At 41.2% G+C, this 24,397-nt stretch overlaps 1 protein-coding gene across 2 annotated transcripts in view; it reads right to left on the reverse strand.

Moving 5' to 3' along the window:
• The window catches only part of HYDIN (HYDIN axonemal central pair apparatus protein), a gene marked incomplete at both ends in the record, with an annotated part of 302,437 nt that overhangs the window by 152,716 nt on the left and 125,324 nt on the right, over window positions 1-24,397 (reverse strand). For both annotated transcript variants that reach the window (XM_080829076.1, XM_080829075.1), the window contains 4 exons: window positions 2,076-2,219; window positions 7,875-8,018; window positions 9,799-10,072; window positions 13,291-13,529. In XM_080829076.1, coding sequence (XP_080685202.1) covers window positions 2,076-2,219; window positions 7,875-8,018; window positions 9,799-10,072; window positions 13,291-13,529 — 801 coding nt within the window. The remainder of the gene's footprint in view (window positions 1-2,075; window positions 2,220-7,874; window positions 8,019-9,798; window positions 10,073-13,290; window positions 13,530-24,397) is intronic.

The raw sequence follows: 24,397 nt of genomic DNA on the forward strand, positions 1-24,397 counted from the left end.
CAGAAAACTATCCAATTTTTGCTCTTTGCTAATCTGATAGGAAAAAAAATGTGTTTCATCATAAGTTGAATTTCATTTCTTCTAATGTAATTAAAGTTGAGCACATTTTCATGTTTAAGAACTGCTTTATTTTTCTTTCTCTGAACTCTGTTCATTTCCCTTGTCTATTTTTCTAATGGGCTGTTGGTATGTTTCCTATTGATTTGTAGGGGCTCTTCATTTTTTTAAACTGTACATATGCTTTTATTAAAGTTATACATGCAAATAATATGAAAGGCCACACTGCGCTTTAAGAGTTACTACAAGAAGTGGTAGTTCCTGACCCAATCTGGCATCCCAACAATCCAGAGGCTGCCATGTCTCAATTCGTATTATAGGGCCGGTCCATAGAACAGTTTCCTTGGGCAGAGACGGGATGATCAAGTTGTGGACATAGCCCAGACGCCAGGCATAATGCTGAAGGGGTGAAACTCACACTAGAAACATCAAATTTCCCCTGACATTTTTATCAATTTCTCTGGGGAAGAGCACTTATCTTTAGGTCTTAGGATAAGAGCCAGCTGCCCATATTTTTTGTGTGGGGTCAGGAGGGACAGCTGTCTAGTGCACGTGGAATTCCTCTATTTCTAGTGCTCGCTTCACACTTGTTACCTCTGAGCTCAGGCTATTTAGGCTGAATGACTCCAACATCTTTGCCATTTCACTGGAGAATTTTCTAGAATGCAGGTTTTTGTGGCTTTTTGTCAACCCATTCCATCCTCATTCTCTCTTCTAGAATTTGTTCAAATCTCTCACTATTTGGTTATTTCCATCCTCTTCCCACTTGATTTTATTGTTCTGGGCTTCTTTCCTTCTGAACATTTCTACTTTTATCTTAACGTTTCAGGAGGGACAAGAGAGTGGGTCTGATCTACCACCCAGACTGAGAAAGCTGGTCATGTCTGAATTTTCATTTTGTCATCCCACTTGTTCCTCTTTGCTCTGAGTTTAGTCTTTGTCTCCACTTAGAACACTTGTATCTCATCTTTAAGTTTTTTTTGTTTTTTGTTTTTTTTTTAAAGATAGGTCATACCATCTATCATTTTTTTGAGACTGTAGAGAACAACATTTATACTTTTGGTCTTCTTCCTTATGTAGGTTCCCTGGCAGTAGGTGTTTCTTCTGCCTCTTCTGTCTTTTATTCCTCTATTCAAAGATCTTAGCTGTTTTTTTCCCCAGCTCAGGCTTGAAGGTAACCCAGTAAAGAATTGGGGGTGGGGAGGGGAGTTTACAGCCACCAGCTGGGTACCATAGGCAACCCTCTCCCTAAGCAGTTCTGTCCCCCTGCTCCCCCCAGGATCATCTCCCCGAGTGAGTCTCACAGCAAATCTTCCGTCATAGGTTCCCTCTTCTGAGATCGCACTGTCACTGCCTGCCCTCCCTTCCTCCTTTATGTCACTCCTTCATGAGCTGTCTCCCTAGCCTGGGAAGCTGAGCACGGTGGTGTGTGGATCTGGTTTCTCCTTCACTCCTTCCCTACAGCTCTTCCGTGCCACCTGCCCCATGGCCTGGCCATTTCCACTGGTGTCCTCATGCCCAGCAAAGAACCATGGCGGTGATCCTGTAGGGATATTTAGAGAATACTGCGTCCTGCCTCAGACCGGGGGCTCAGTAAGCTCACAGCCTTCTCCTTCAGTCCGGTTTGGATTTCTTAGTATCTGGAGATGGCTCTCTCTGGTCTAGAGACTTGTTTTAGCTACTTCCCTGTTGGCTAGAGGAGGGAGCTTTGGTCCGATTTAAGAAAGTAGAATTGAAAGATCTCTATTGTCATCAGTGGGAAGTCACTGTTTTCTGAAGATTCCAGTAGGCAGGAATGAAGGGTCATCATAATGAGCCAAAGTTCTTACACTGTTAATAACAGTTGGTTGACATTGGAGTTTATGACATTTCAAAGTTTCTATGTTCTTCCCTCTTTGTTTCTTGAATTCTTTCTATTTGTCTAGACGGAAATTAGGTAGTATACTGACATTGGTTCTCTTCCTTTGTCACACACAACTCTCCCAGGAGCTCGTTAGGACAGCCTTCTGTCAACTTACTTCAGGAATTAATGGCAGGGGAGATTTATCAGTCTCGCAGATAAAGAAGGGTCCACTTGTTGAAAGTAACACATTCACGGGCAGGGTGGAAATGTTCTTCATAACCAAGGGCTGGTAATCAGGTTCCAGGACAGTGTTAGGTTTCTGCAAAAGAGGAAAAAGAGGAAAGCGAGTTACGGTAAAAATAGTAAGCCTTTAGCAATCAAAGTCTCATGTTCATTGTTAACAGTAGAATTAGCATTCCCTCCCCATCTTTGCTCTCTGCCTTTTTCTCTTGAATGGATTTAAATAAATCATTTGGAATTTATAGCGGACTACTGATAAATGAACTTACGTAAGCCAGAAAACACGGATTAGATTTCTTACTCTCTTGTTGCCAGGGTAAACACACCTATACAAGCCATGCCTCTGGATAGTACTGTTACTATAGTTTTCTAGTATCATAAAACAAAATTTAATAAATCAGTGATCTCTTGTAGAAGAACCCTGCCTCATTATAATGAACAGAACATTTTCCTTATACAATATTTCTTCTATGCTTAAAATATCCAATTTGCAAAAATGTATATGTTTGCAATATATTGTTACGGTGACAAATGCTCACAACCATTTCCTGCACATTTTTCCTGGTAAGACTGGGATAGTTGATTTAGAAGCTTCTTTTCACTTTCTTCGACACATCAGATTTAGTTTTTCAACGGGAGAAAGCATCAGAAATGGATCTTTAGCTGAACATTTTTCTCACTCTGATGTGGAAGCTCGTGCTATTTCTCGTGTGCCGTGGAAAGGGTATCCTTTAATATCAGCAGGAGGCAGCCACAAGCTCAGTCTCCGGCTGCCAAAGAGAGCCTCCCACCAATCATGCCCACAACTCTAGCCTGTTTTCACAAGGCCTCATTGTTTTGATTTGCTTTTTCTCCTTGTTCCAATTTCAGTTAAATCCTTCTGATTCTATATTTTGGTCAGACTCGGTCCCTGCTTCTTTGTTTGACACAGTCTTCCTTCTGCTGTGGTCCCTGTCCCCTGATTCTAGCTTGGAGGGGCTCGGGGAACCAGAGCCGGTTATGTCTCTGTCAGTTTGGGCTGCTATAATGAATGTCATAGACAGGGTGCTTTAAGCAACAGACATTTATGTCTCAGAGTCCTGGAGGCTAGAAAGTCCAAGATCAAGGTGCCAGCAGATCTGGTGTCTGGCTTTAGACGGCTGTCTTCTCACATGGCTGAGAGGGAGATCATCTCTCTTGTCTCGAATTTCAGGGCACTCATCCTATTCCTGAGGGCTCTGTCTTCACGACTTCAGGACCTCCCAAAGGCCCCCACCTCCAGCATCATCACACTAGGGATTAGGAGTTCAGTCTATGAATCTGGGGTCGGGGACTCGGGGGGGGACACAAACATTCAGTCCTTAACAGCTGGCTTAAGCCTCCTCTGCCTTAGTTGTACTCCACTGGTCCCCTGTGGACGCCCAGAGTTCTTTCAGGGGCTCAGTCTGGCACCTGGCACGAGATGCCAGCCGTTGTTTCCCTCCCTCTAATATAGGTACTGACTTCACCTTGTATTTGCAGATGATATAATACAGTTTGGGGAAGGGATGAAGCAGCACCTTGGGGCCATACAAAGGCTAACCACCCAGTGACCTTCCTTCAGACAGCTCTGTCACCTCAGGAAGCCGTGACGCGAAGAAGCCATACTTGGTTGGTTTTGGCAAGAGGCCATTTAGAGGTTAGCGATGAGAAGGAGTCGATGCACACAGAGCCATTCTATTTTAAAATGACCCCTTCTCTCTGGGTTGTTTGTCTCCCCACATATCAGGAGACAGGATTGGCTGCTGGACTTCATGAAGCAAACTGGCTGCTACTTTCAGTTGACCTTTTCAATTCCACAGAGATGTGGCTTCGTCTGTGTGGTTATGAATGGTAACCACAGTTATAAAGTAGATCAAATCTGAGGAAATGGTTACAGAAGAATTCTCCCCATAGGCAGGGCTGGTATTGTTAGAGTCTAACGTCCTAAATCAGGCCCACTGCCTTGAGCCCCCAAAGAGACAGGACAGATAATTGGGTGTTACATAATTAACTCGGAACGCCAACACCAACAGGCCTCTTGTGTACGCTGGGTAATAAAGCTGCATTTCTTCATTGTCCCTGATATGGCTTACATGTGAGTGGGAAATAATGAAAAACACAGTAGTTGGACAGAGTTCACAATTATGATATTTGGGGGGAAGAAGAGAAGGGCAAAAACAAACGAACACAGAGTTATGATAATTTGTTTCTTAATTCAATAAGTCGCTACCATATTCAAAATATTTGCTCTTTTATTCTAGTGATAACAGAGATTTAAACAAGAATTAAAAAAAAAACCCAAGGCTTAAGGATATAAAAAGATGGAAAGGAACACTATGCACACATTTTTATGAGTGTTTATAGGCTCACAAAAAAAAATCTAATAAGAAACCAGGCTGCATATTTAACATACACTGTAATGTCTTGCATAAAATATTCAATAAATATTCACTGAATTTTCTCTGAATAACCAAATTTAGAGGAAATGCAATGCCACTGAATTTGGTGCAGCTGTTGCCAATAAATATCTCTCCAATAAATATCTCTGCCAATAAATATTTATCTCCAATAAATATTACTTTAAAAGGAAAATTTTAAGATAGAGCAATGAAAACATAATAACTAAGCAGGAACTCGTGTAGTATTAATTTTTACATATCTCATAGAGCTTGTCACAGTTGATCATCCTGTAGCTGAAACCCCTATTCTACTTCTTCAAAGTCTACTTTCCCCACTAGCCTATTAAGCCAGGGTTTTGCTGTGTCTTTGCTGCCATACGATGTAAGTGCCCAAGAATTATCTGTTGGCTTGAAGTGAACTTGTACATCTGCCCTCCCCTCCTTGATTATAAGCTCCCTTATTCGTCTCCTAGCAGAGCACTTTATCTACGGTGGATGCTCAAGAGATGTTTAACATGAACAAAATATAATGGAATCCACTACCAGAAACAATGGTCTTGAACATTCTCCTGCGAGTCTCCAGGTAACAAAAGGATTCCCGGTGGATTGCCCCATAATCATTTAGGCACTGCCAAACTTAGTCCATCTGTAGGACACCATGTCAGGACCTAGCTTTGATTACATATGTTCCACACTATGGAACAATAGCTTAATTAATACTTAGTTTTCCCAGTTGGCTGTGAGGTTCATCTGGGAGGGACTATTCTCACTGTTCTATCCCTAGTCTCAACACAGAGCCTGGTATGTGGTAGGCCTTGATAAATATTCCATTAGGCAGCCAGTACGACTGTTCCAATGAATAAATCTGACCATGTCACTCCTCTCCCTGCCTATAGCTCTCCAATGGCCACCCAGAACAAAACCCAAAGTCGAGAACATGCCTCCCAGTCATGCCAAACTCATCTGGCCTCTGCCCCTTTTCTCTAGATGGACCTCCTGTCATTCTGGGCACATTCTCTAAGGTGATCTTTCAGTTCTGTATACTCCCAACCTCTTTCCTAACTCAGGCCCTTTGTATGTGCTGTTCCCTCTGCTTGTGATTCTCTGCCCTGCCCTCGTCACCAGACTAACTTCTATTTCTCCTTCAAGTCTCAGCGTGAGGCCCTTGCTGAAGGAAGCCCTCTGTGACCACATGTACAAATATGGCCATGTCTCCAAGACATGTTCTCACAGAGCCTTTTATCTCTTTTCCATGGCACTGTTTAAAATTGAATCTTAAACAAATAATTTTAATAATTTGTTTAGTCTGTAACCTCAACCAGTCTCTTAGCTTTGACTATGTCAGGCTGGTTCACCAGATTTCCAGCACCAATACAGTCCTCAACTTGGAAGAGATATTCTCTACATCTCTGGTTTGGATTTTACATAATTCTAGGATGGAAGTCTGCCTAGGAATAGGTGACAATCTGCTGTGATGTGTCGCCCACCTCCTCGCCATCCTGACCCCCTGCACCGAGCAGTGACCATTCCTAGCTTTCCCCATCCTCTGCCTCCTCCATTCATTGCATGTCCCTAATGGCCATATAAAGTCATGGGCATTTATAGCCATATAAATTAAAGAGTGTGAATCTGTTTAAGTTGATAATTCTCGGGCGGTGTTAGGTGATCTGCATAACAGCTTAACTTGCATCTCCATTTCCTCACACGTGCGATGGGAACGACAACAGAAGCTAAAGCACAGATTGTCGTGAGGAAACAGCTGGGAAAGTGCATGTGAGAAGCACAGCTTGATGCCAGTGGATACCATTCAGCTAAGTGGTGGCTATTCTTTCTTTTTTCAAATTTTTATTTAAATTCTAGTTATTTAACATACAGTGCAATATTGACTTCTGGAGTAGAATTCAGTGATTCCTCACTTACGTACAACACCCAGTGCTCCTCAGAAGTGCCCTCCTTAATGCCCATCGCCCATCCAGCCCATCCCTTACCCACCTCCCTCCAGCAACCCTTAGTTTGTTCCCTGTCATTAACAGTCTCTTACGGTTTGTTTCCACCTCTTCTTCTTTTCCCCCTCAGATATGTTCATCTGTTTTGTTCCTTAGATTCCACATATGAAATCACATGGTATCTGTCTTCCTCTGACTGACTTATTTCACTTAGCATAATACACTCTAGCTCCATCCGTGTCTTCATGAACGGCAAGATTTCATTCTTTTTGATGGCTGAGTAATATTCCATCGTATCTATCACATCTTTAACCATTCAACATTTGATGGATATTTGGACTCTCTCCATAGCTCGGCTACTGTTGATTGTGCTGCTACAAACACTGGAGTGTGTGTACCTTTTCAAATCTGCATTTTTGTATCCTTTGGCTAAATACCCAGTAGTGCAATTGCTGGATCATAGGGTAGCTCTAGTGTTATTTTTGAGGAACCTCCATTCTGTTTTCCAGAGTGGCTGCACCAGCTTGCATTCTTACCAACAGTGTAAGAGGGTTCCTCTTTCTCCTCACCCTCACCAACACCTGTTGTTTCTTGCGTTAGTTTGAGCTGTTCTGACTGGTGTGAGGTGGCATTTCATTGTGGTTTTGATCTGTATTTCCCTGGTGCTGAGGATGTTGGATGTATTTTGTTTTGTCTGTTAGCCATCTGGATGTGGTTTTTTGCAGAAGTGTCTATTCATGTCTTCTGCCCATGTCTTAACTGGATTATTTGTTCTTTGGGTGTTGAGTTTGATAAGTTCTTTACAGATTTTGGATACTAACCCTTTATCAGATATGTCATTTGCAAATACAGCCCATTCTACAGGCTGCCTTTTAGTTTTGTGATTGCTTCCTTTGCTGTGCAGAAGCTTTATATCTTGATGAAGTCCCAACAGTTTATGTTTTCTTTTGTTTCCCTCACCTCCAGCGACGTGTCTAGTAAGAAGTTACTATGGCTGAGGTCAAAGAGGTTGCTAGTGGCACCTATTCTTCCGTATTATAATTATCAATAATTCTACTCCAACCCTTTCTATACTGTGATGTTTATTTAATCTAGTTAGAGTAAAAAGATCAACTAAAATGCATTTTCAGTGTGCTGGAATACCCCTTCACTTACTTCGGTCTTCTAAATCAGGAATGATGGAAGTAGAATTTCCATAGCAATTTACATTTCAGAGGAATGTAGGTTTAGATTCAGAAGTTTTAATTCAATGTGTATTGGCCTCTGAAGCTTAAAAAACACTGGCTGGGTGTGGGTGTCAACAGTCTTCCCATTAATTTAGCTTCCAAAATGAAAATGTGAACATGCTGACCCCTCCCCGGCCCACCCTAGGCAGCAAGCCGCACTGACCTTCTCCAGTCGGTATATGAGCTGTTTCGTGGACAGCTGGATAAGCGGCGCTATAAACTCACAGAGGATATTCACAGTCATCACCAAGCTCTTCCCCTTCTGTGCCCCGATCATGGCATGGCACACCAGCTTTTCTTTGACTTTCTGTAGAGGAGATACACCAGCACTTTTGGAATATCCACTGCTCTGAAAACTTATTTCTCAACAATCAGCAAGCTAATTCTCAACTACCTGCCTGGAAACCCCAGGGAAAAAGCACATTTTTCTGAGCGGTGCATTTCAGGGATTGCTCTCTGTCACACTATTATTAAAGTCTGATTGGCCCATTACATCCTGGGAGGATCCCGTGTTGGTTTCTGACTGCTCCTGAGGACACAATTGATTTACATTCAGTTTAACATGTATTATGTATCAGGACGGTTAGGGACTGGACATACAGAACAGTGGCAGACGAGGCAGGTAAAATCCGTCCTGGGCTTAAAGTTCAATGGTAGATACAAGATTTCTTATCAAGCTAGTCAGGAGCTACGGCTAGAAAAATGTTGCCTTTCATTCTTAAGTATTTAAAAATCATGCTATAGAAACCAACATTTCTTTGGACCCAAGAGGCCCAGATTTTTATAAAGTACAAAGGGCTTGGAGTGAAGTGATATCACGAATAGTTTATACTGAGGAATATTCAGGTTTTGGATGTTAATGAATTTAAGTCTCTTCTCAATTATGTACTACAACAGGGAAGAACATTCTGGGAAGCTTTTAGTAAATCTTAAACTGAATTTAGAATCCCAGCTGCTCAGATTTAATGCCTTTAAAAATATGATCAGCTCTCGAGAACAACATTGTAGATGTGCTCCTGCAATAGACTGCCAGTGTCTTGAGATGAGGGGCTGCATTCTAGCCATCATGCAGCCTCAGTGCCTTGCATGGTGTTTGTCGTGGGGTACGTACTTGGTAAAAGTTGGCTGAATCTCTGATACCAGAAAGAAAGAGCACATTATTTACTCCACGATGGGAAATAACCTTTTCATTTTTGCACTGAGGATGTGTTTTGCCTGAAAACGCTCTGCGAAGAAAGAATGTAAAGGAGATAAATTCTGTGACCCTAGAGGAGCTAAGGCAAGGGACGGGCTTTCCCATCTTGTCTGCTGGGAGACCAATTTCTCCCCTTTCCTATTGTGTGAGGAAAAAGTTCAGTATCACCTCCTACTTTAGTGACACCAGCAGGAGCTCAAGCATGATCATCTTGCATCCACAGAGCCTGCATTTGTGAGGTAGAAGAGGCTCAGGTGTGATTTAGGACGTTTCTTTTATTTTTTTGACGGTTTCCAATTTCCATGACGGAATACGAATAAACAGACAATGATTTGGAACTGCTTAAATGTTTAAAGCAGGGTAGTGATGATATAAATATGAGCAGGACATCAAAGCTGATGATAACTCAGCTTTTGAATTGACAAGCAAAACAATGACGGTTATAAATAGGAAACTGTTGTGTCAGGTTGAGAGGGAAGGGGCCAAGGATGTCCCAATCCCTAGATAGGAGAGTTGGCTGAGAGTGTCTCTAAAAACATCCTTTTTGAAGAAATGTGAAATTAATATTGCTAAGTGTTGAGAGGAGGCTTAGCTTTGGCTGAACGCTGGCTGGCCCTCTGCCAGAGACTTGCTGGCTGGTCCCTGCTGACCCTGGGGAGGAGAACCTACTTGAAATGTCAGTGTAAGGTTGGGTTCATGGTAGCTGTAGAAACAAACAGAAAACTGAGCAGAGCTGAACCCTGAGAGCAATGGGTGCTGCCATGGTAACTCCGTGCTGTGTGAAATGAGCAACCACATCCTTTCTTCAGATAAATGTCAAGGGACTCTCCTAAGAAATAGAGCAAAGATTTATTTAGGAGAAAAATAGCTTCTAAACGTGTTATCCTCTCACCCTGGGAGTAGCAGAATAGCCTTCGAGTATCACGTCGATCGTCTGGTCGGGGTACAGCTCCATTCTGACGGGATGAAGCTGAAACACGGGGCCCAGGGGTGCCCTGGACTCCTGGGAGCCCTGAGTTTGGGGCTGGCTCTTAGCAAGACCCTTCTTAGCCAGGCCCTTCTTGCTCAGCTTGCCCTGCGGACGAAAATCTTCATTCATCCAGAACAACTGCTGGACCCGACGTCCTTTGTTGGTCAACTTGAAGCGGTAATAGTAGGTGTCCAGGCTGGAAAAGAGGAGGCAGGGGTTGAGAGCACTCAGCTTTGGGGTGTTCTGTTCAGTTTTCTACACTTGGGATTTACTCTGAAAGTATTTAAAAAGGGAGTAAAGAAAAGGACATTATTTTTTTTTAAATTTAGGAAGGCTACATGATGAAGCTATGAGGAGGCACCACAGTAATGGGACACTTTTATGTCCATTAAAACGTAATGGAGTCCACAGCCTTGAGTCCGGCACCTGGGTCTGGTCCCTGAGTTGCCATCACCAGGGAAGGGGCACAGAACACAGACACAGTATGTGTGAAAACCACTCTAATTTATGAGAAATGATTCTGAGGAGTGAAAGGAAGGCAAAATACCTCCTGGAGGAGAAATACATTTCAACCCCTGTTGAGTAAATTTCCACTGACTGAGCAAAATACCTTGTGATGTGCTCAACTTGAAGGGCACTTGGAAGAGAAACCACATATACCCAGCAAGCCCGGCCAGAGCTCAAGGGGACTGTATGATGGACCACAACCTCAGCTGGATTGGTCATTTTTCTCAGAATAGTCCTTTAAAAATGCTGCTATTTCATTCATGAGTTCATTTCTTCGTTCATTCATCTATACCATAAATATTTATAAAGAACCTCTTGATTGGCTCTTTGCGAGACACTGGGATTTCTAAGACCTTGGCTCAAACATTATTTTGTTTAGCATTTTTTAAAAAACTGATTTAGGGACACTTGGATAGCTCAGCTGATTAATCTGCCTTCATCTCAGCATCTATCTTCAGCTCAGGTCATGATCCCAGGGTCCTGGGATCAAGCCCCACATCAGGCTCCCTGCTAAGCAGGGAGCCTGCTTCTCCCTCTCCTCCCTGCTTACATTCTCTGTTGCTATCTCTGTCTCTCTTTCTCAAATAAATATATAAAATCCTAGAAAAATAAAAATAAAAATAAATAACTGATTTATAAGCTTACTTAAAAATTTTTTTTCCCCAGGGAGAAAACTCATCTCAGAATGGAGAACTTTTTTATTTTTAAAATTTTATCAGGCTTTGAGACTTCATCTCCTCTGTTTCTCATTACAAATAGCATCAGATCTAATAAGTAAGTTGAAGCATCAGATAAATAATGAGTATTTGCCAGCCGTCAGGTGTAACCATTTCTACCTAAATATGTGTCCACAGAGCATGTTTACTGCAGTAGCTTGACTTCATGGTTAAGTTCAGGCTTTAGGGAAATAATAAATAATACAAACTATTTATAAAGTAGGCAGTGTCTCTGTCACTTGTACATGGTAGGTGTATCTTTCATCCTCACAGCAACCCAGTAATAATAAGCATATCTTCTCCCATCTTATAGGTAAAGAAATAGAAGCTCTGAAAATTTAAGGGCGTTGCCCCACTATATGCAACCAGAAGAGGCGCCATATGGGTTTTTCTTCAGACAATTACGTTCAAAAAGTTGGCCAACTGTTTCTGTAAAGAGATGAATAATAAATACTTCAGACTTTGTGGGCCATGTGGTCTGTCACGACAACTCAACTCTCCATTGTAGTGTGAAAGGAGCCCCAGAAAGTGTCTGTGTAGGAATGGGCACGGCTGTGTGCCAGTAAGACTGCATTTACAGGAGCAGGCAGTGGGCTGCGGTTTACCCACCCTTGCTTTTGATGCTTCTCCTGGAGACGGCTGGCATCATGATTTTATGGTGAAAAGAATAAAAGCAGGGTTTGTTCAGAGGAGAAATTGGCAGCTAAAAGCTGCTGTTTGCTTTTGCATTCATAGACAACTATTAGCTAACCCTCCATTTCTAGGCAAGTGTCAGAAAATCCTCGGGGGCTATCTGACACTATTTGGAGACTAAGGAGAACATGTAATTAAGTCCGGCGTGCAGTGTACTGTTTTCTATAATTATATTTGAGTGCACTTAACAAGAAATTTGGAAATAGAAGCATGGTATGCAATGACAAAATGCCCTAGCTTATGGCCACTAGATGGGTGGAGAGGAGTATTTTTATACCTAGTTGACACAAAAACTGTAATTGGATGCGTCTCTGAAAACATGTGCAATTCAACGATCTGACTCGTCTGTTACTTCATGCCTATTGGTTAATGTAGTTTCAATCAAGTGTCCTGTGTTGTAGATGGAGCAGAGGAAAAGGGGTATGGATGGGCTTTTGGGGAGGGGCCCTAACTGATTTTTGTCAGGCACATCCTTTCTAAGTATAGCGTGTCCATCTTGGTTTCAAGGCCTGTTACACCAGGCAGGAGCACCCCTCTGAGATCTGTTCACAGTATTGCCACAGACAGGCCAGATTCAGCTGGCCCCCAAGAGCCCACTAGCAGCAGCCATGTGACTCCTCGGGGGAGCCATGAATAAACCCCCATATATATCCACCCCTGTTAGCATTTAAACCTCATTTTCAGAGGTGGCTTTAGACTGCTCTAGTCAAAGATGTCTATCCTGTACCACCTTTTATTTAAATATGGAGAGTTTCTAGCTTTCCAGGTGGAGTCCAGTGCAACCATCTCAATTGTTGGTGCTTGGGTGGGGAGACAAGCAGAGGACATAATACCAGAAAAATTATTGGCCTTGCAATAACTGATAATATACAATACATTTTTAACCTTCCAAGTTATACTCTATTCAGGTCACCACCGAGTTGCATCTGTATTTTCTACATTCATGGAGAGGAATTAGCAGTGCATTGGAATTGAAGAGGAGACATCATGGCTGAGATTCTAAATTTGTCACAAAGAAGCCACTATATGTTTGAGAGAAAAATGTACTTCCAGAAGTCTCTTCTCTAGTGTGGAGGGACACAGCTTGGAGAACTCCATTATGCTGTGCCTAGGAAATGTCTTCTGGCAGATGATGTACCCATTTGGAGGGAGAATAAAGACAGGAAAAGGGAGGTGAGGCTAAAGATGCCAGTTCTATTTACTTAAAATAGTTTTCCAGGGTGCCTGGGCGGCTCTGTGGGTTAAGCCTCTGCTTTCGGCTCAGGTCATAATCTCAGGGTCCTGGGATGGAGTCCTGCATCGGGCTCTCTGTTCAGTGCGGAGCCTGCTTCCCCCTCTCTCTTTCTCTGCCTGCCTCTCTGCCTACTTGTGATCTCTCTCTGTCAAATAAATAAATAAAATCTTTAAAAAGAAATAAAAGTTTTTCAAGGTAGAGGAGATGCTCAGCTAATGCAACATCTCTAGTATCTGTAAGAATCAATCCAGGAAGTCTCCCTACCTAAAATGTGCTCCCAAATTGAGCTCTGGAGCAAAGGGCTTATCTGAGACAATGGTGGAGCCAACTCCAGAAGCCTGGACAGGAATCCGGTAAGTGTTGCTATTTTCGATGTCCAACACGACCATATCTTTGAATGTCAGGATGTCGTTCACGTTGGCCGTCAGTGTCAGCTGAAGATCGGTTTCCGGGGGAACCATGCCCTCACTGGGTTCAACCGTCCACAGGGACTTTTTGTGTGCCTGCAACACAAGACTACAAGTTAACAGTGAAGATATTCTTGGCTTTTCATTCTGCTCATGTCAAAGCTCTCTAGACTTCAAACGGCTGGCACTGCAGAACTCCACATCAGAGACAAACATTATTTTTTTTGAATCAAAGCAGCTGGGTGTTTGTTGGCTTTTCTTTTTCTCAAAAAGCAATCTGATTCTGAAGAGCAAACCTATGATTCCACTTGTGAATGCTCCGTGAAGGTTCTTTATATCTCTTTCTCAGGATGACAGTCCAGTCCTCTAACAAGCTTATACTAATGAGCTGCTCTAATCTCCAAATTCTGAGACACCAACAGAAGGTACAGCATCTTTCCTGGAATCTGTAATTTTTAAAACAAACGTTTTTCAAGGGCAAAGTTTCTATGATGTTATAGTGAGGATGAACAACTTTCATTAATGAACATAAAACAGGAAGTTTTGATATATATTATTTCATAATAATCGATGGAATTTCATTTGCTAATATTTCAGACTCATCTTGAAATACATGACAGGACTCATTAATAGAGTTGGAAGTGATGCCCACCAATCTATTTCCGTTAACCACTTAGACGCTCATAGCTTACTCTTTCCTCCCAACGAAATCTACTCTGCCCACCACATTTTAAATTGCAAACCTTCCCCCCAGTACTCTTGATCCCCTTTGCCCTGTTCGCTTTTTTCCCCCTGGATCTCAGATTTTGGAAGGTGAAGAATTTACTCCATCAGAACACAGAAATGGACACATAACTTGGCATTTCAACTCCTACGGGAATTGCAGGCCTGGGGTTCATACCTGTCTGCGGTTAGGAAAAATGGAGGGGCAGCTACAAGAGAAAATAAGAAAGTTCTAGACCAGATCATCTCAGCTGTTGGCCCTTATTCCCAAATTAGTGGTCTTGGAGCATTCTACAGAGTTTTACTCATTTATGAGACTCAGCTCACAAATAAAGCACAAATCAATGCCATTTTTTCCTTCTTTTATCAAAAAGCAAATGCCTTTCAGAAGAAGGTTCTGTCAGTGTCATCTCTCCTGTTATAGCCATTTATTGTCCTCCTCTAGCCAGTAGCACAGGTCAATCCTCTGTTCACAACGAAGATAGGGTGTCACCAGCATAAGAGCTATTTCGAGTCAGGGGACATTAGTTTTCAATGGATGGGTACCATTTCTATCCTGAATCCTGCTGACACAGGTCGGCTACACTGGAAAGAAGATGTGAAGTTGTTCTCCAGGGCTGAATTGGTGAGTTTTCTTTTTGATGAAGCTTATTAATCAATGTTTGGCATAAAACCAGGCAGCAGAGTATATCATAGAACTCACGAACAAGGCACATTAAAATGCCAGCTGCTGGGGTGCCTGGGTGGCTTGGTGGGTTAAGCCTCTGTTCTCAGCTCAGGTCATGATCTCAGGGTCCTGGGATCGAGCCCCACATCGGGCTCTCTGCTCGGCGGGGAGCCTTCCTCCACCTCTCTCTGTGCCTGCCTCTCTGCCTACTTGTGATTTCTGTCTGTCAAATTAAAAAAAAAAATGCCAGCTTCTAAGGTACTGGACTATTCTTCTCCAAAGTCAAGCTTTAAACTGCTCTAACACCCTTGTGTCTCTTTGCTCTTTGACTTTTAGGGATGTCCTTTGCTACTAGGAGGGACTTGGCAAATGTGATATTTTCTGTTATTAGATGGCAGTTCTGATGGAAGAAGGAATGGATGAATGATGATCATCATAGCTATGGAGGACACTGCCCAACCTTTCAAAACCCCAATAGAGTAAGATGAAGGAAATGGGTTAGGAAGAAGGGCTCTGAAGGAAAGGGATGTGGGTTTGAGTCCCAGCGCCACTGCTTTCCAACCACTGGATCTTGGGCATGTTACTTAGCCATGCCCAGGCTCAGTGTTCTCATCTGGAGCTTGTGACACCAGCTGCACCCACTGAGCTGACCGTGGTGATGCTTCAGCGAGGTCTCGCATGTGAAACTTGGAGCAGCGTCTGACAGAGTAAGTCCTCACAAATGATGCCATCGTCATCATTTCACCAAAATATGAAATGCTCCACATGACACATGATTATAGGCTCACTGGTATTTGCCAAAAATAATAAGATTACAAAACTGAGGAAACAAAGAGGGATGCTAAGAAAGCATATGACAGACACTACCCTTGCCAGAAGAGAAGCAGCGTGTGAGGGTCTGTGGAAGGCAGAATTATAAGGTGGCCCCCAAGGTGTCTGTGTCCTGGTGTACAGTATCTTTTCCCAGTTATTTAATCAAACGTGAATCTAGAGCTATGAAGGGATTTTGGAGATGGAGTTAAGGTCCCACGTCCACTGATTTTAAGATGGGGAGATTATCCTTAGTGGATCAGATGAGCCCTTCAAAGGGATTGGGCTCACTCTGGAAGACAGCATGGAGATTCCTCAAAAAGTTAAAAACAGGGGCACCTGGGTGGCTCAGTGGGTTAAAGCCTCTGCCTTCGGCTCAGGTCATGATCCCAGGGTCCTGGGATCGAGCCCTGCATCGGGCTCTCTGCTCAATGGGGAGCCTGCTTCTTCCTCTCTCTCTGCCTGCCTCTCTGACTACTTGTGATCTCTGTCTGTCAAATAAATAAGTAAAATCTTTTAAAAAAAAGTTAAAAATAGAACTATGCTACAACCCAGCAATTGCACTATTTGATATTTATCCAAAGGATACAAACGGTGATTTGAAAGGGCACGTGCACCCCAATGTTTATAGCAGCAATGTCCACAATAGCCAAACTGTGGAAAGAGCCCAGATGTCCATTGACAGATGAATGGATAAAGATGTAGTGTACACACACACACACACACACACACGGAATACTACTCGACCATCAAAAAGAATGAAATCTTGGCATTTGCAATGATGTGGATGGAACTAGAGGGTATTATGCTAAGTGAAATAAGTCAGTCAGAGAAGGACAAATACATGATTTCATTCACATGTGGAATTTAAGAAACAAAGCAGATGAACATAGGGGAAGGGAAGGAAAAATAAGATGAAAACAGAGAGGGAGACAAACCATAAGAGGCTCCGAACTATAGGAAACAAACTAAGGGTTGCTGGTGGGAGGATGAGGTGACTGGGTAAGGGGAATTAAGGAGGGCACTGGATGTGATTAACACTGGGTGTTAAATATGCAGCTGATGAATCACTAAATTACCTCTGAAACAAAGCAAAGCAAAACAAAACAAAACAAAAAAGGTGGGGAGATTATCCTTAATGGACCAGATGAGCCCTTAGGGTTTCACATATTTGTTCCAAAAATGATAAAAATGAGCTTTCCTAAGCCTTCCATCTAAACTTCAGCAATAGCTGTCTCTGGTTCTGGTTTTTTCTGAGAATTGGGGGTAAAAAGGCCAAGTCCTTAGAGCAGCCCGTGAACAACACGTAGAGAAGGTTAGTACATGCGTGCCCACGGGATTGTGAAAGATGGAAAGATGGTGATCTTCTGCAATTCAGAATTCCGTGCCTGCTGGTGATGAGTGTGACACCCTGAGGTTTCACACGTCTGAAGATAACATTTGCTTTTTACCTGATAATAGTGCATCAGCGTACTTCTTAGGCAGCGCTCAGCTCCCAAGGTAATACAGTCAGAGCTTTTACAAGTTTCCTCATGGTGTATTTAATACTTGCCACGAAAGGCAGAAGGTATTTCATACTTGCCACGAAAGGCAGAAGTGAACGCTATTGTTTGCACATGTCATCTCAACAATAAATGAGAGGGAATGTACTTAGGCAGACTTCCTCTTCCATGGTGCGAATGACCGTGGAGCTTGAAGAAAATGCTGTACGCTTTCTCCAAAATGACTTGTTTGCCAGTTAAAGTCTGCAAGAATTTCCTCCCATGGAATGAGAAGGCACAAATAACAACAGGAACCAATGTGCAGAGCTAGGGATTTCTTTGGACTAATGCTATTATCTCAGCAGACGATCAATTCTTTGTGGAATAAGGACAATGAACAGTCACAGAGGCCCTTCTCTTTTTCGTCTGCTAAATGCTATCTCGACTCATTTGATTTCCTTCCCTGAAATGAGTCACTTTGCTACTTAAAATAATTAACTGAGAATTAGGAGATGAAGCGCGAAAGAAATGGTGCCGGGGCTTTACAAGAGAGACAGGGAAGGGTAATGTTTACAAAAGTGGGCTGTGAAGTCACATGACTTGGTGGTCAACCATGGACTCTGCCATTTGTAGCCACGTGATCCGGGATTAATTAAAAAATCCATTTCAGTTTCCTCATTTGTTAAATGTGCTGTTTGAAGATGAAATAATATAGGTGCCAAGCATCCAGCATGTTGTCTACCATAGAGTAAAAGCTCCATAAATAACATTATCTATCAAAACTTCACATCCAGTTCCCCTTCCTGCTCGTGTCCTCCCCAGTCTACATTAGTGCCAGGGTTCTTTCTCCCAGGCCTGATACTGCTCCTCTCCTGCTGAAGATACTGGAAGGCTCTCCAAGGTCTGGACCGGTGGTGTCGAATCCTTTATTCCCTTTGAGAATGCTATGGAAACCCACCACAGAAAATGTAAACACACACACACTTTACATGTAATTTCTAGGGTTCATGGTGGATATTTGCCACTTACTCCATTTGCAACATGGCAGCCTGTAAACAAGACTGGAATACCAGACAGAAGCCTTTGGTCTGGAGAATCTATTCCCAATTCTTCATAAGAAGGCCCCAGTGCACTTTTCCAGGCTTCCTTCCTAGGCACTGTCAATTTCCAGTGTGTATCCCTGGCTTCTGCCCTGCCAGCTCACCCAACCTTCCCAAGGGTACTGTACGTCATCGCTGCATTTAACCACGCTACTCTCTGGGATCGCACACCCCATTTCCCTGTCTTCCTCTTCCTCCTCCTTCCAGTCTCCACTCAAATGTTTAATGTATGAACACTTTAAGTTTTATAGAAGAATTAATCCCTTCCTCCCCTCTGGTTACATATCATAACACAGTGCACTGTAATACTGTATTGGTTGTGTATTCATTTCCTCTTCTGAAATTGTAAGCCCTTCGAAGAAAGAGACCATCCTGTGTGTTTTGATGCCTCTCTCTTCAGTTAGCACAGTACTAGGCATGGGGAAAGTGTTAAAAAAATTTTTTTTGGCAATAAGTATATGAAAATATTCAGCCTTACCAGTAAGCTGAAGAAACACTTACAATACGACTTTTTTTTTTTTTCATCTGCCAGATTTGGCAAAAATAAACCAAATGCTGGCAAGGGTCTGAGAGACGGTGACATTCTTCAGCACTGCTGGGGGCAGGATGTAAATTGGTATAAATTTTCTAGGAGATAATTTCATAAGATATGTCAAGCCTTTTAGTTATGTTCATGCCAAACGACCATTTCTAGAAGCCCAGTTTAAGGAAACAGTGAGGAATGTGATCGGCAATTAGGACACGAGCATTGTTTATGGTGGTGAAAAACTGGAAACAATTTATCAGTAGGGGCTTAATGAATCAACTGTGGTGGAGCCAAGGGATGAAATAAAATCAGTCACTGAAATGATCTGAACCGGAATATTCCTTAATGATTCATATTGAACGTGACTACACTTCATTGTTGAGTGAAAATAGCTGGTAATGAAGTACTATTATCCCATGGGAGGGGTTAGAAATACACAAACACATACACATACAGAGTGATGTTTCAAAAGATATACACTGAAAATTTAAGAGTGATTATATGCTTCGTGGCATCGTGAGTGGTTTTTTTCTTCCTCCATTTGTTCTACAAGGATAATGTCAATTGCATGGTAAGAAAACATGCGTTTGTATTTATTGAATAAAGAACCTGTCCTAACCTTTTAGGTTAGGTTATGGGCACTCTCTTTAGAGCCCATGTAATTTTAACTTTGTTTGCTCTCTTGCTTCCATTTCATTCCTGATTTCTTTATTTCTTAGAAGTTTTTCTTTGTAAGTAAATAATACAAGTACACAGCGTAAAACTCAAATGAGCATAAGGGTCAAGAATCTCTCTCTCTCTCTCCTGTCTGTTGATGGAAACTAGCTGCCATCCCAAGAGGCAGCCACTGTTGGTGGTTTTCTGCATATCTTTCCAGAGATTTTTTATGACTTAAAAAAAAAAAGCCCATTTACATATATACTACATTTTCTTACAAAAATGGTAATAGCATAATACTTTCCTGCAGCAAGATTTAAATTTTCAAATTTTTATGAAATGTACACATGCAGATAATTTGCAAAGTCAAATGGTTCTAAGAAAAAAAACATGAAAAACAGTAATCCCTTGAACCTACTCTCCCACCCTTCCCCACTATTCCCATCTTTGTCCATTAACAGAGGCAACAGCTATCCATTTTTTTTGGATTTTCTTTTGGTATTTGCGTTCCTCTAAGGCATCTACTGCTACTTCTTAACTTTACAATTTGAGCATTACCAATTTACTTCTCTCTACAGAAGACAATGACAGCTCTCTTCTTCTCCTCTCTCCATCACTTTCTCCCCCCTCCCCACTAACCCAAATATAGTTAAAATTTATTTTCTGGTGAGAACCTATACTATTATGAGCATGCAAATACTATTTACAGCTGAGCTATGAAAAGCATACTGCGATTACATTTCCATTTGTGTACAACTTTTATTTTCCTAGGAGTTATTGTCTTGTCTTTGCTTGTTGTTTAATGTATCTATCATGGACGCATCCCCAAACTCTCAAAGGAGTAAATGTCCTCTCAGTACTTTCAGAAACATCCGATTTTGTATCAGCTGCATTTTCTTAGAGATAAATCTCTCCTGGAGCGATCTGTTCTGCAACCCTTGCCTGGAGTGGCTGTTCTCTAGGCCTGCAACACAGCTGGCCTCCTAAGAATGCCACATAGCAGGCCCTGTGTATTCCTTGAGTTTCTTTCCTATATCTGAGCCCCTGTATCCCAGATCTCATGTTTTCCTCACTTTGGTGGAGAATGTTCTTCAGTACCTTCCCAAGGAATGATTCATGGAGGGTAAATGTTTTGATCTTGCATGCCTGAAATATCTTTATTCTACCCCCACACTTGATTAATCTTGTGGCTGGATGATGAATTCAAGACTAAAATTTATTTTCCTTCAAAAAGTCTTTTTTCCACCCCAGGTTTGCTGTCTAGAAGTTAGAGGTCACTCTGGTTCCTGATTTTTTTTTTTTTTTGAGCACTAATACTTTTTCATCTGGAATTTAAAGGTGTGTTCTCTAATGGGCTTATTTTCATCAGTTATGCAGCATATCTGATGAGTCTTTTCCATAAGTTTCCATAAGTTATTTTCACCAATTATGCAGCATTTTTGATGAGTCTTTTCCATAAGTTTCCATAAGTTCTTCTCTGTTAGTTCTGGAGACATTCCTTGCATAATCTCCTCACCTCCATTTTTAAATTTATTCTTCCTGGAACTACTTATTTGTATCTTTAAAATGCTGAAAAAATCATTTAATTTTCTAATCTTTTCTCCTTGTTTCTAGCTTTTCTTCCTGTTGTTCTACTCTCTAATAGCGTCTCAATTTTATTTTTCAATTCTTTTATCAAAATTTTAACTTATGTGATTGTATTTTTAACTTCTATGACAATTTTATTGCTTCTTTAAAAAATATATCAACCTGTTCTTGTTCATGGATGAAAAGCCATCTTTTATTTTCCTGAGATTACTAATGATCATTTTAAGCTTTCTTCTCACTGTATTATCTTCATTTCCTCCAGGTTCTCAACTTCATGTTTTCTGGTTCCTTGCTGCTGTATTACAGGCTTTCTTGATGCAGCTTCATTCAGTCCTTGTGAAGCACTAAAACTGTATGTGCTCAAGCAAGGGCCACCAGATATTTTAAATGCCCAACTATCAGTTTATTTCTGCCTTTCCTTGAAGTTAGTGAAACTGCCCAGAGAATATTCCAATCTGCTGCTCATGTGCTGGGGATTAAGGGAGAAGGGGGCCTTTCAGAATGAAGACTTGCTAGCAGTCCTCTTTTTTTCACAGTGGTAGCCTGCCCTCAGCAGTGCCTGAGACTCAGCAGCCAGTTTACTATTATTCCTTTTCAAGTAAACAGTCTTTGTGTCTCTGGATGCCTTTAATACCTATTCTCTGGTCTTAAGCAGTTTTACTATAATGTGCCTAGATGTGGTTTTCTTTATATTCATCTTGCTTTATGTTTATAATGTTTTTTGAATCTGGCTTGATGTCTCAGCCATGATCTCTTCTTCTCCATTCTCTTCGCACCATCTGGCAGTCCAATAACCATACCCTCTGTGTGCATTTGTTTGTGTAACCAACTCTTCTACATTTTTCATCCTTTTATTCCTTTCCCTTTTCATTTTGGGTGGTTTCTTCTGATATATCTCCCACTTCCACAATTCTCTCTTCATCTGTATCTAATAAGCCGTTAAGCCCATCCACCGAGTCCCTAATTCCAATTGTATTTTTCAGGTCATCAGTTCCATTTGTTCTCTTCTATACTTTCTGTAGTTGTACCAAAATTTTAAATCTTGCCTTGAGCACATTAAGCATATCGTAGTTTTCTGTTCAGTAGTCTTATCTCCTTGTATGCCTGGTTACTTTTAAATTAACTGTTAGACTTTGTATACCAAAACTGTAGATACACAAAATATTTAAAGCTTAGAATAATGTTTTCTTCCTTTGGTGAGAGTAATATATATTTGCTTCTGGGAAAGACGTGGGGAGAACTAATAATTCTAGATGTTCTTTATCCAGGCAGAGATTAAAATAATTTGAAATGAGGGTCTGTGCTAGTTTACTTTTGTAAAGTAGCTTTATTAGAGTCCTAACCAAAAGTCTGAAAGTTTTACCAGTCCAATCTTCTCCAACTTTTATCTCTCTAGCAAGTCCAGATTTCAATTTTTATCTTCACAGCCCTGTGAGTTTGCTGAATGCTCTTTTTAGTTTTTCAACCTCTGCAGGGATTCCATAAGAAAAACAGTCACAAATGCTGAGCATATATTTCTTGGTTTCCTTTTTCTTTTTGTTTGTCACTGGCTTTGATACTTTTAAACTCATAATTTTGCCCAGATTTTCTCCTTGTTCTTAAAGGGAAGTAGTTTGGCATAGTAGATTGAATAAGTGGTTGGTCACTGATCTGCTGAAAGTTCTTAGTGGTCAAATAATTGCCCTACCTTTTGATTTCCCCATTTGTGGGGGAAAAAGTCTGTAAGAATTTTAAGGCCAGCTGAGTTTGGATGCATGAGGGAGGCAGGTATATGTAATTTACATCGCTTGTGAGTAATATGTACCACAATCTTTTCAGGTTACTAGGATGTATCTTTAAACAAGGACTGTAATGTCCTTTCTGAAAGTCACTGCCTTATCAAAACTCAGTGAACATTGTCAGATCAAACACAAAGCATGAAGATAGTTAACTAAAAGGGAAGAGGACAGCTCCTAAGCATGTAGACATGACTTACACAAATTTCAGGGAGCATCTATACAAATAAATGAATAAATAAGCTCCAAGGAGATAGAGAATCAGAAAGCAATTGAACTTGAAATTTCTAAATACTAACCTATTTTCTAATAAACCTCTTTTCTTTGATATGGAAGAACATATATGCACTCATTAATACAAATATTTTCTATTTTATAAGAAGGCTTCACTGTCAAAAATTTAGAGAAACAAGTGAAAAGTGAGGGAAAAGGCAGCATTAAAGCTCCCATTTCACAGAGCTCTGTACTATATGGATCAGTTCGTTTGAAATCTTAGGGCCTCTCTGAGTGTGCCTTATTTATTTCTCTTTCTTATCTAAGGAAATAATATAAAGAATCTTAAGATATAGTGTCATAAAGATTTAAGTCTTTCCATAAGTCATTTCACCTAGATCTTTTTGGCTGTCAACATTAATAATCAAAGCTAGCATTTATTGAATGCCAAATGCTTATTTTCACCAGGCACTTTCTAGATATATTATCATGTTTAATCTTCTAGATGCCATTATTAGTTTCATTTAAAGGAAAGGAGTCAGTCTCAGAAAGGTAAATAACTTTCCCAGAGTTTGAACAGGTAGAATTAGGACTCCATTCCAGATCTGCCTCACTACAACATCCTTACTCTTGATAGTATGGAATACTACTTCAACACTCATATATTAAACAACTCTTTGTTGAGTGACTACCATATGTTAGACAACTGTGTGTGACACATGACCATGCCTGCCCTCTGAGAATGTTGCACTTCCCTCTCAGACACATTCCAATTTAATGTACTAACATTCCAGAGAGGGATTTTTTTTCTTCCAAAGTATGAAACTTAATGCTGCATACAACAATTTCATCACAGATGTCTCCAAAAAAGACACAAGTGCCATCCTACGAAGAGCTCTCCCATGTCATTTATGCCCCTCCAGTTTGTCTTTTTTGCTTATGACAGGGAAGAGGAAATGGGCCTAAGAAAGAGTATGATTTTCTTCCTGAAAAACATTATATAATCTTGACATAAGTGTGTTGGTGATCTCATACTATTAATAAACCTTTACACCATACTACTTATCACATCTCTTCTTGCCTTTTTTCATTATATAAAAGTGTTTATTTCATTTTATACTAGCTTGTTATTGAATATTACTGTCTGCTCTCCGTGCATAGTCAGAATAAGTTTTTTTAAAAGATTTTATTTATTTATTTGACAGAGAGAGATCACAAGTAGGCAGAGAGGCAGGCAGAGAGAGAGAGGAGGAAGCAGGCTCCCTGACAAGCAGAGAGCCCGATTCAGTACTTGATCCCAGGACCCTGAGATCATGACCTGAGCCGAAGGCAGAGGCTTAACCCACGGAGCCACCCAGGTGCCCCAGAATAAATTCTTTTGTTGATAATGACAATGATAGCCATCCCTTAAAAGTGACATGAGCT

The sequence above is a fragment of the Martes martes genome (assembly GCF_963455335.1).
Source record: "Martes martes genome assembly, chromosome: 17".
Lineage (NCBI taxonomy): Eukaryota > Metazoa > Chordata > Mammalia > Carnivora > Mustelidae > Martes > Martes martes.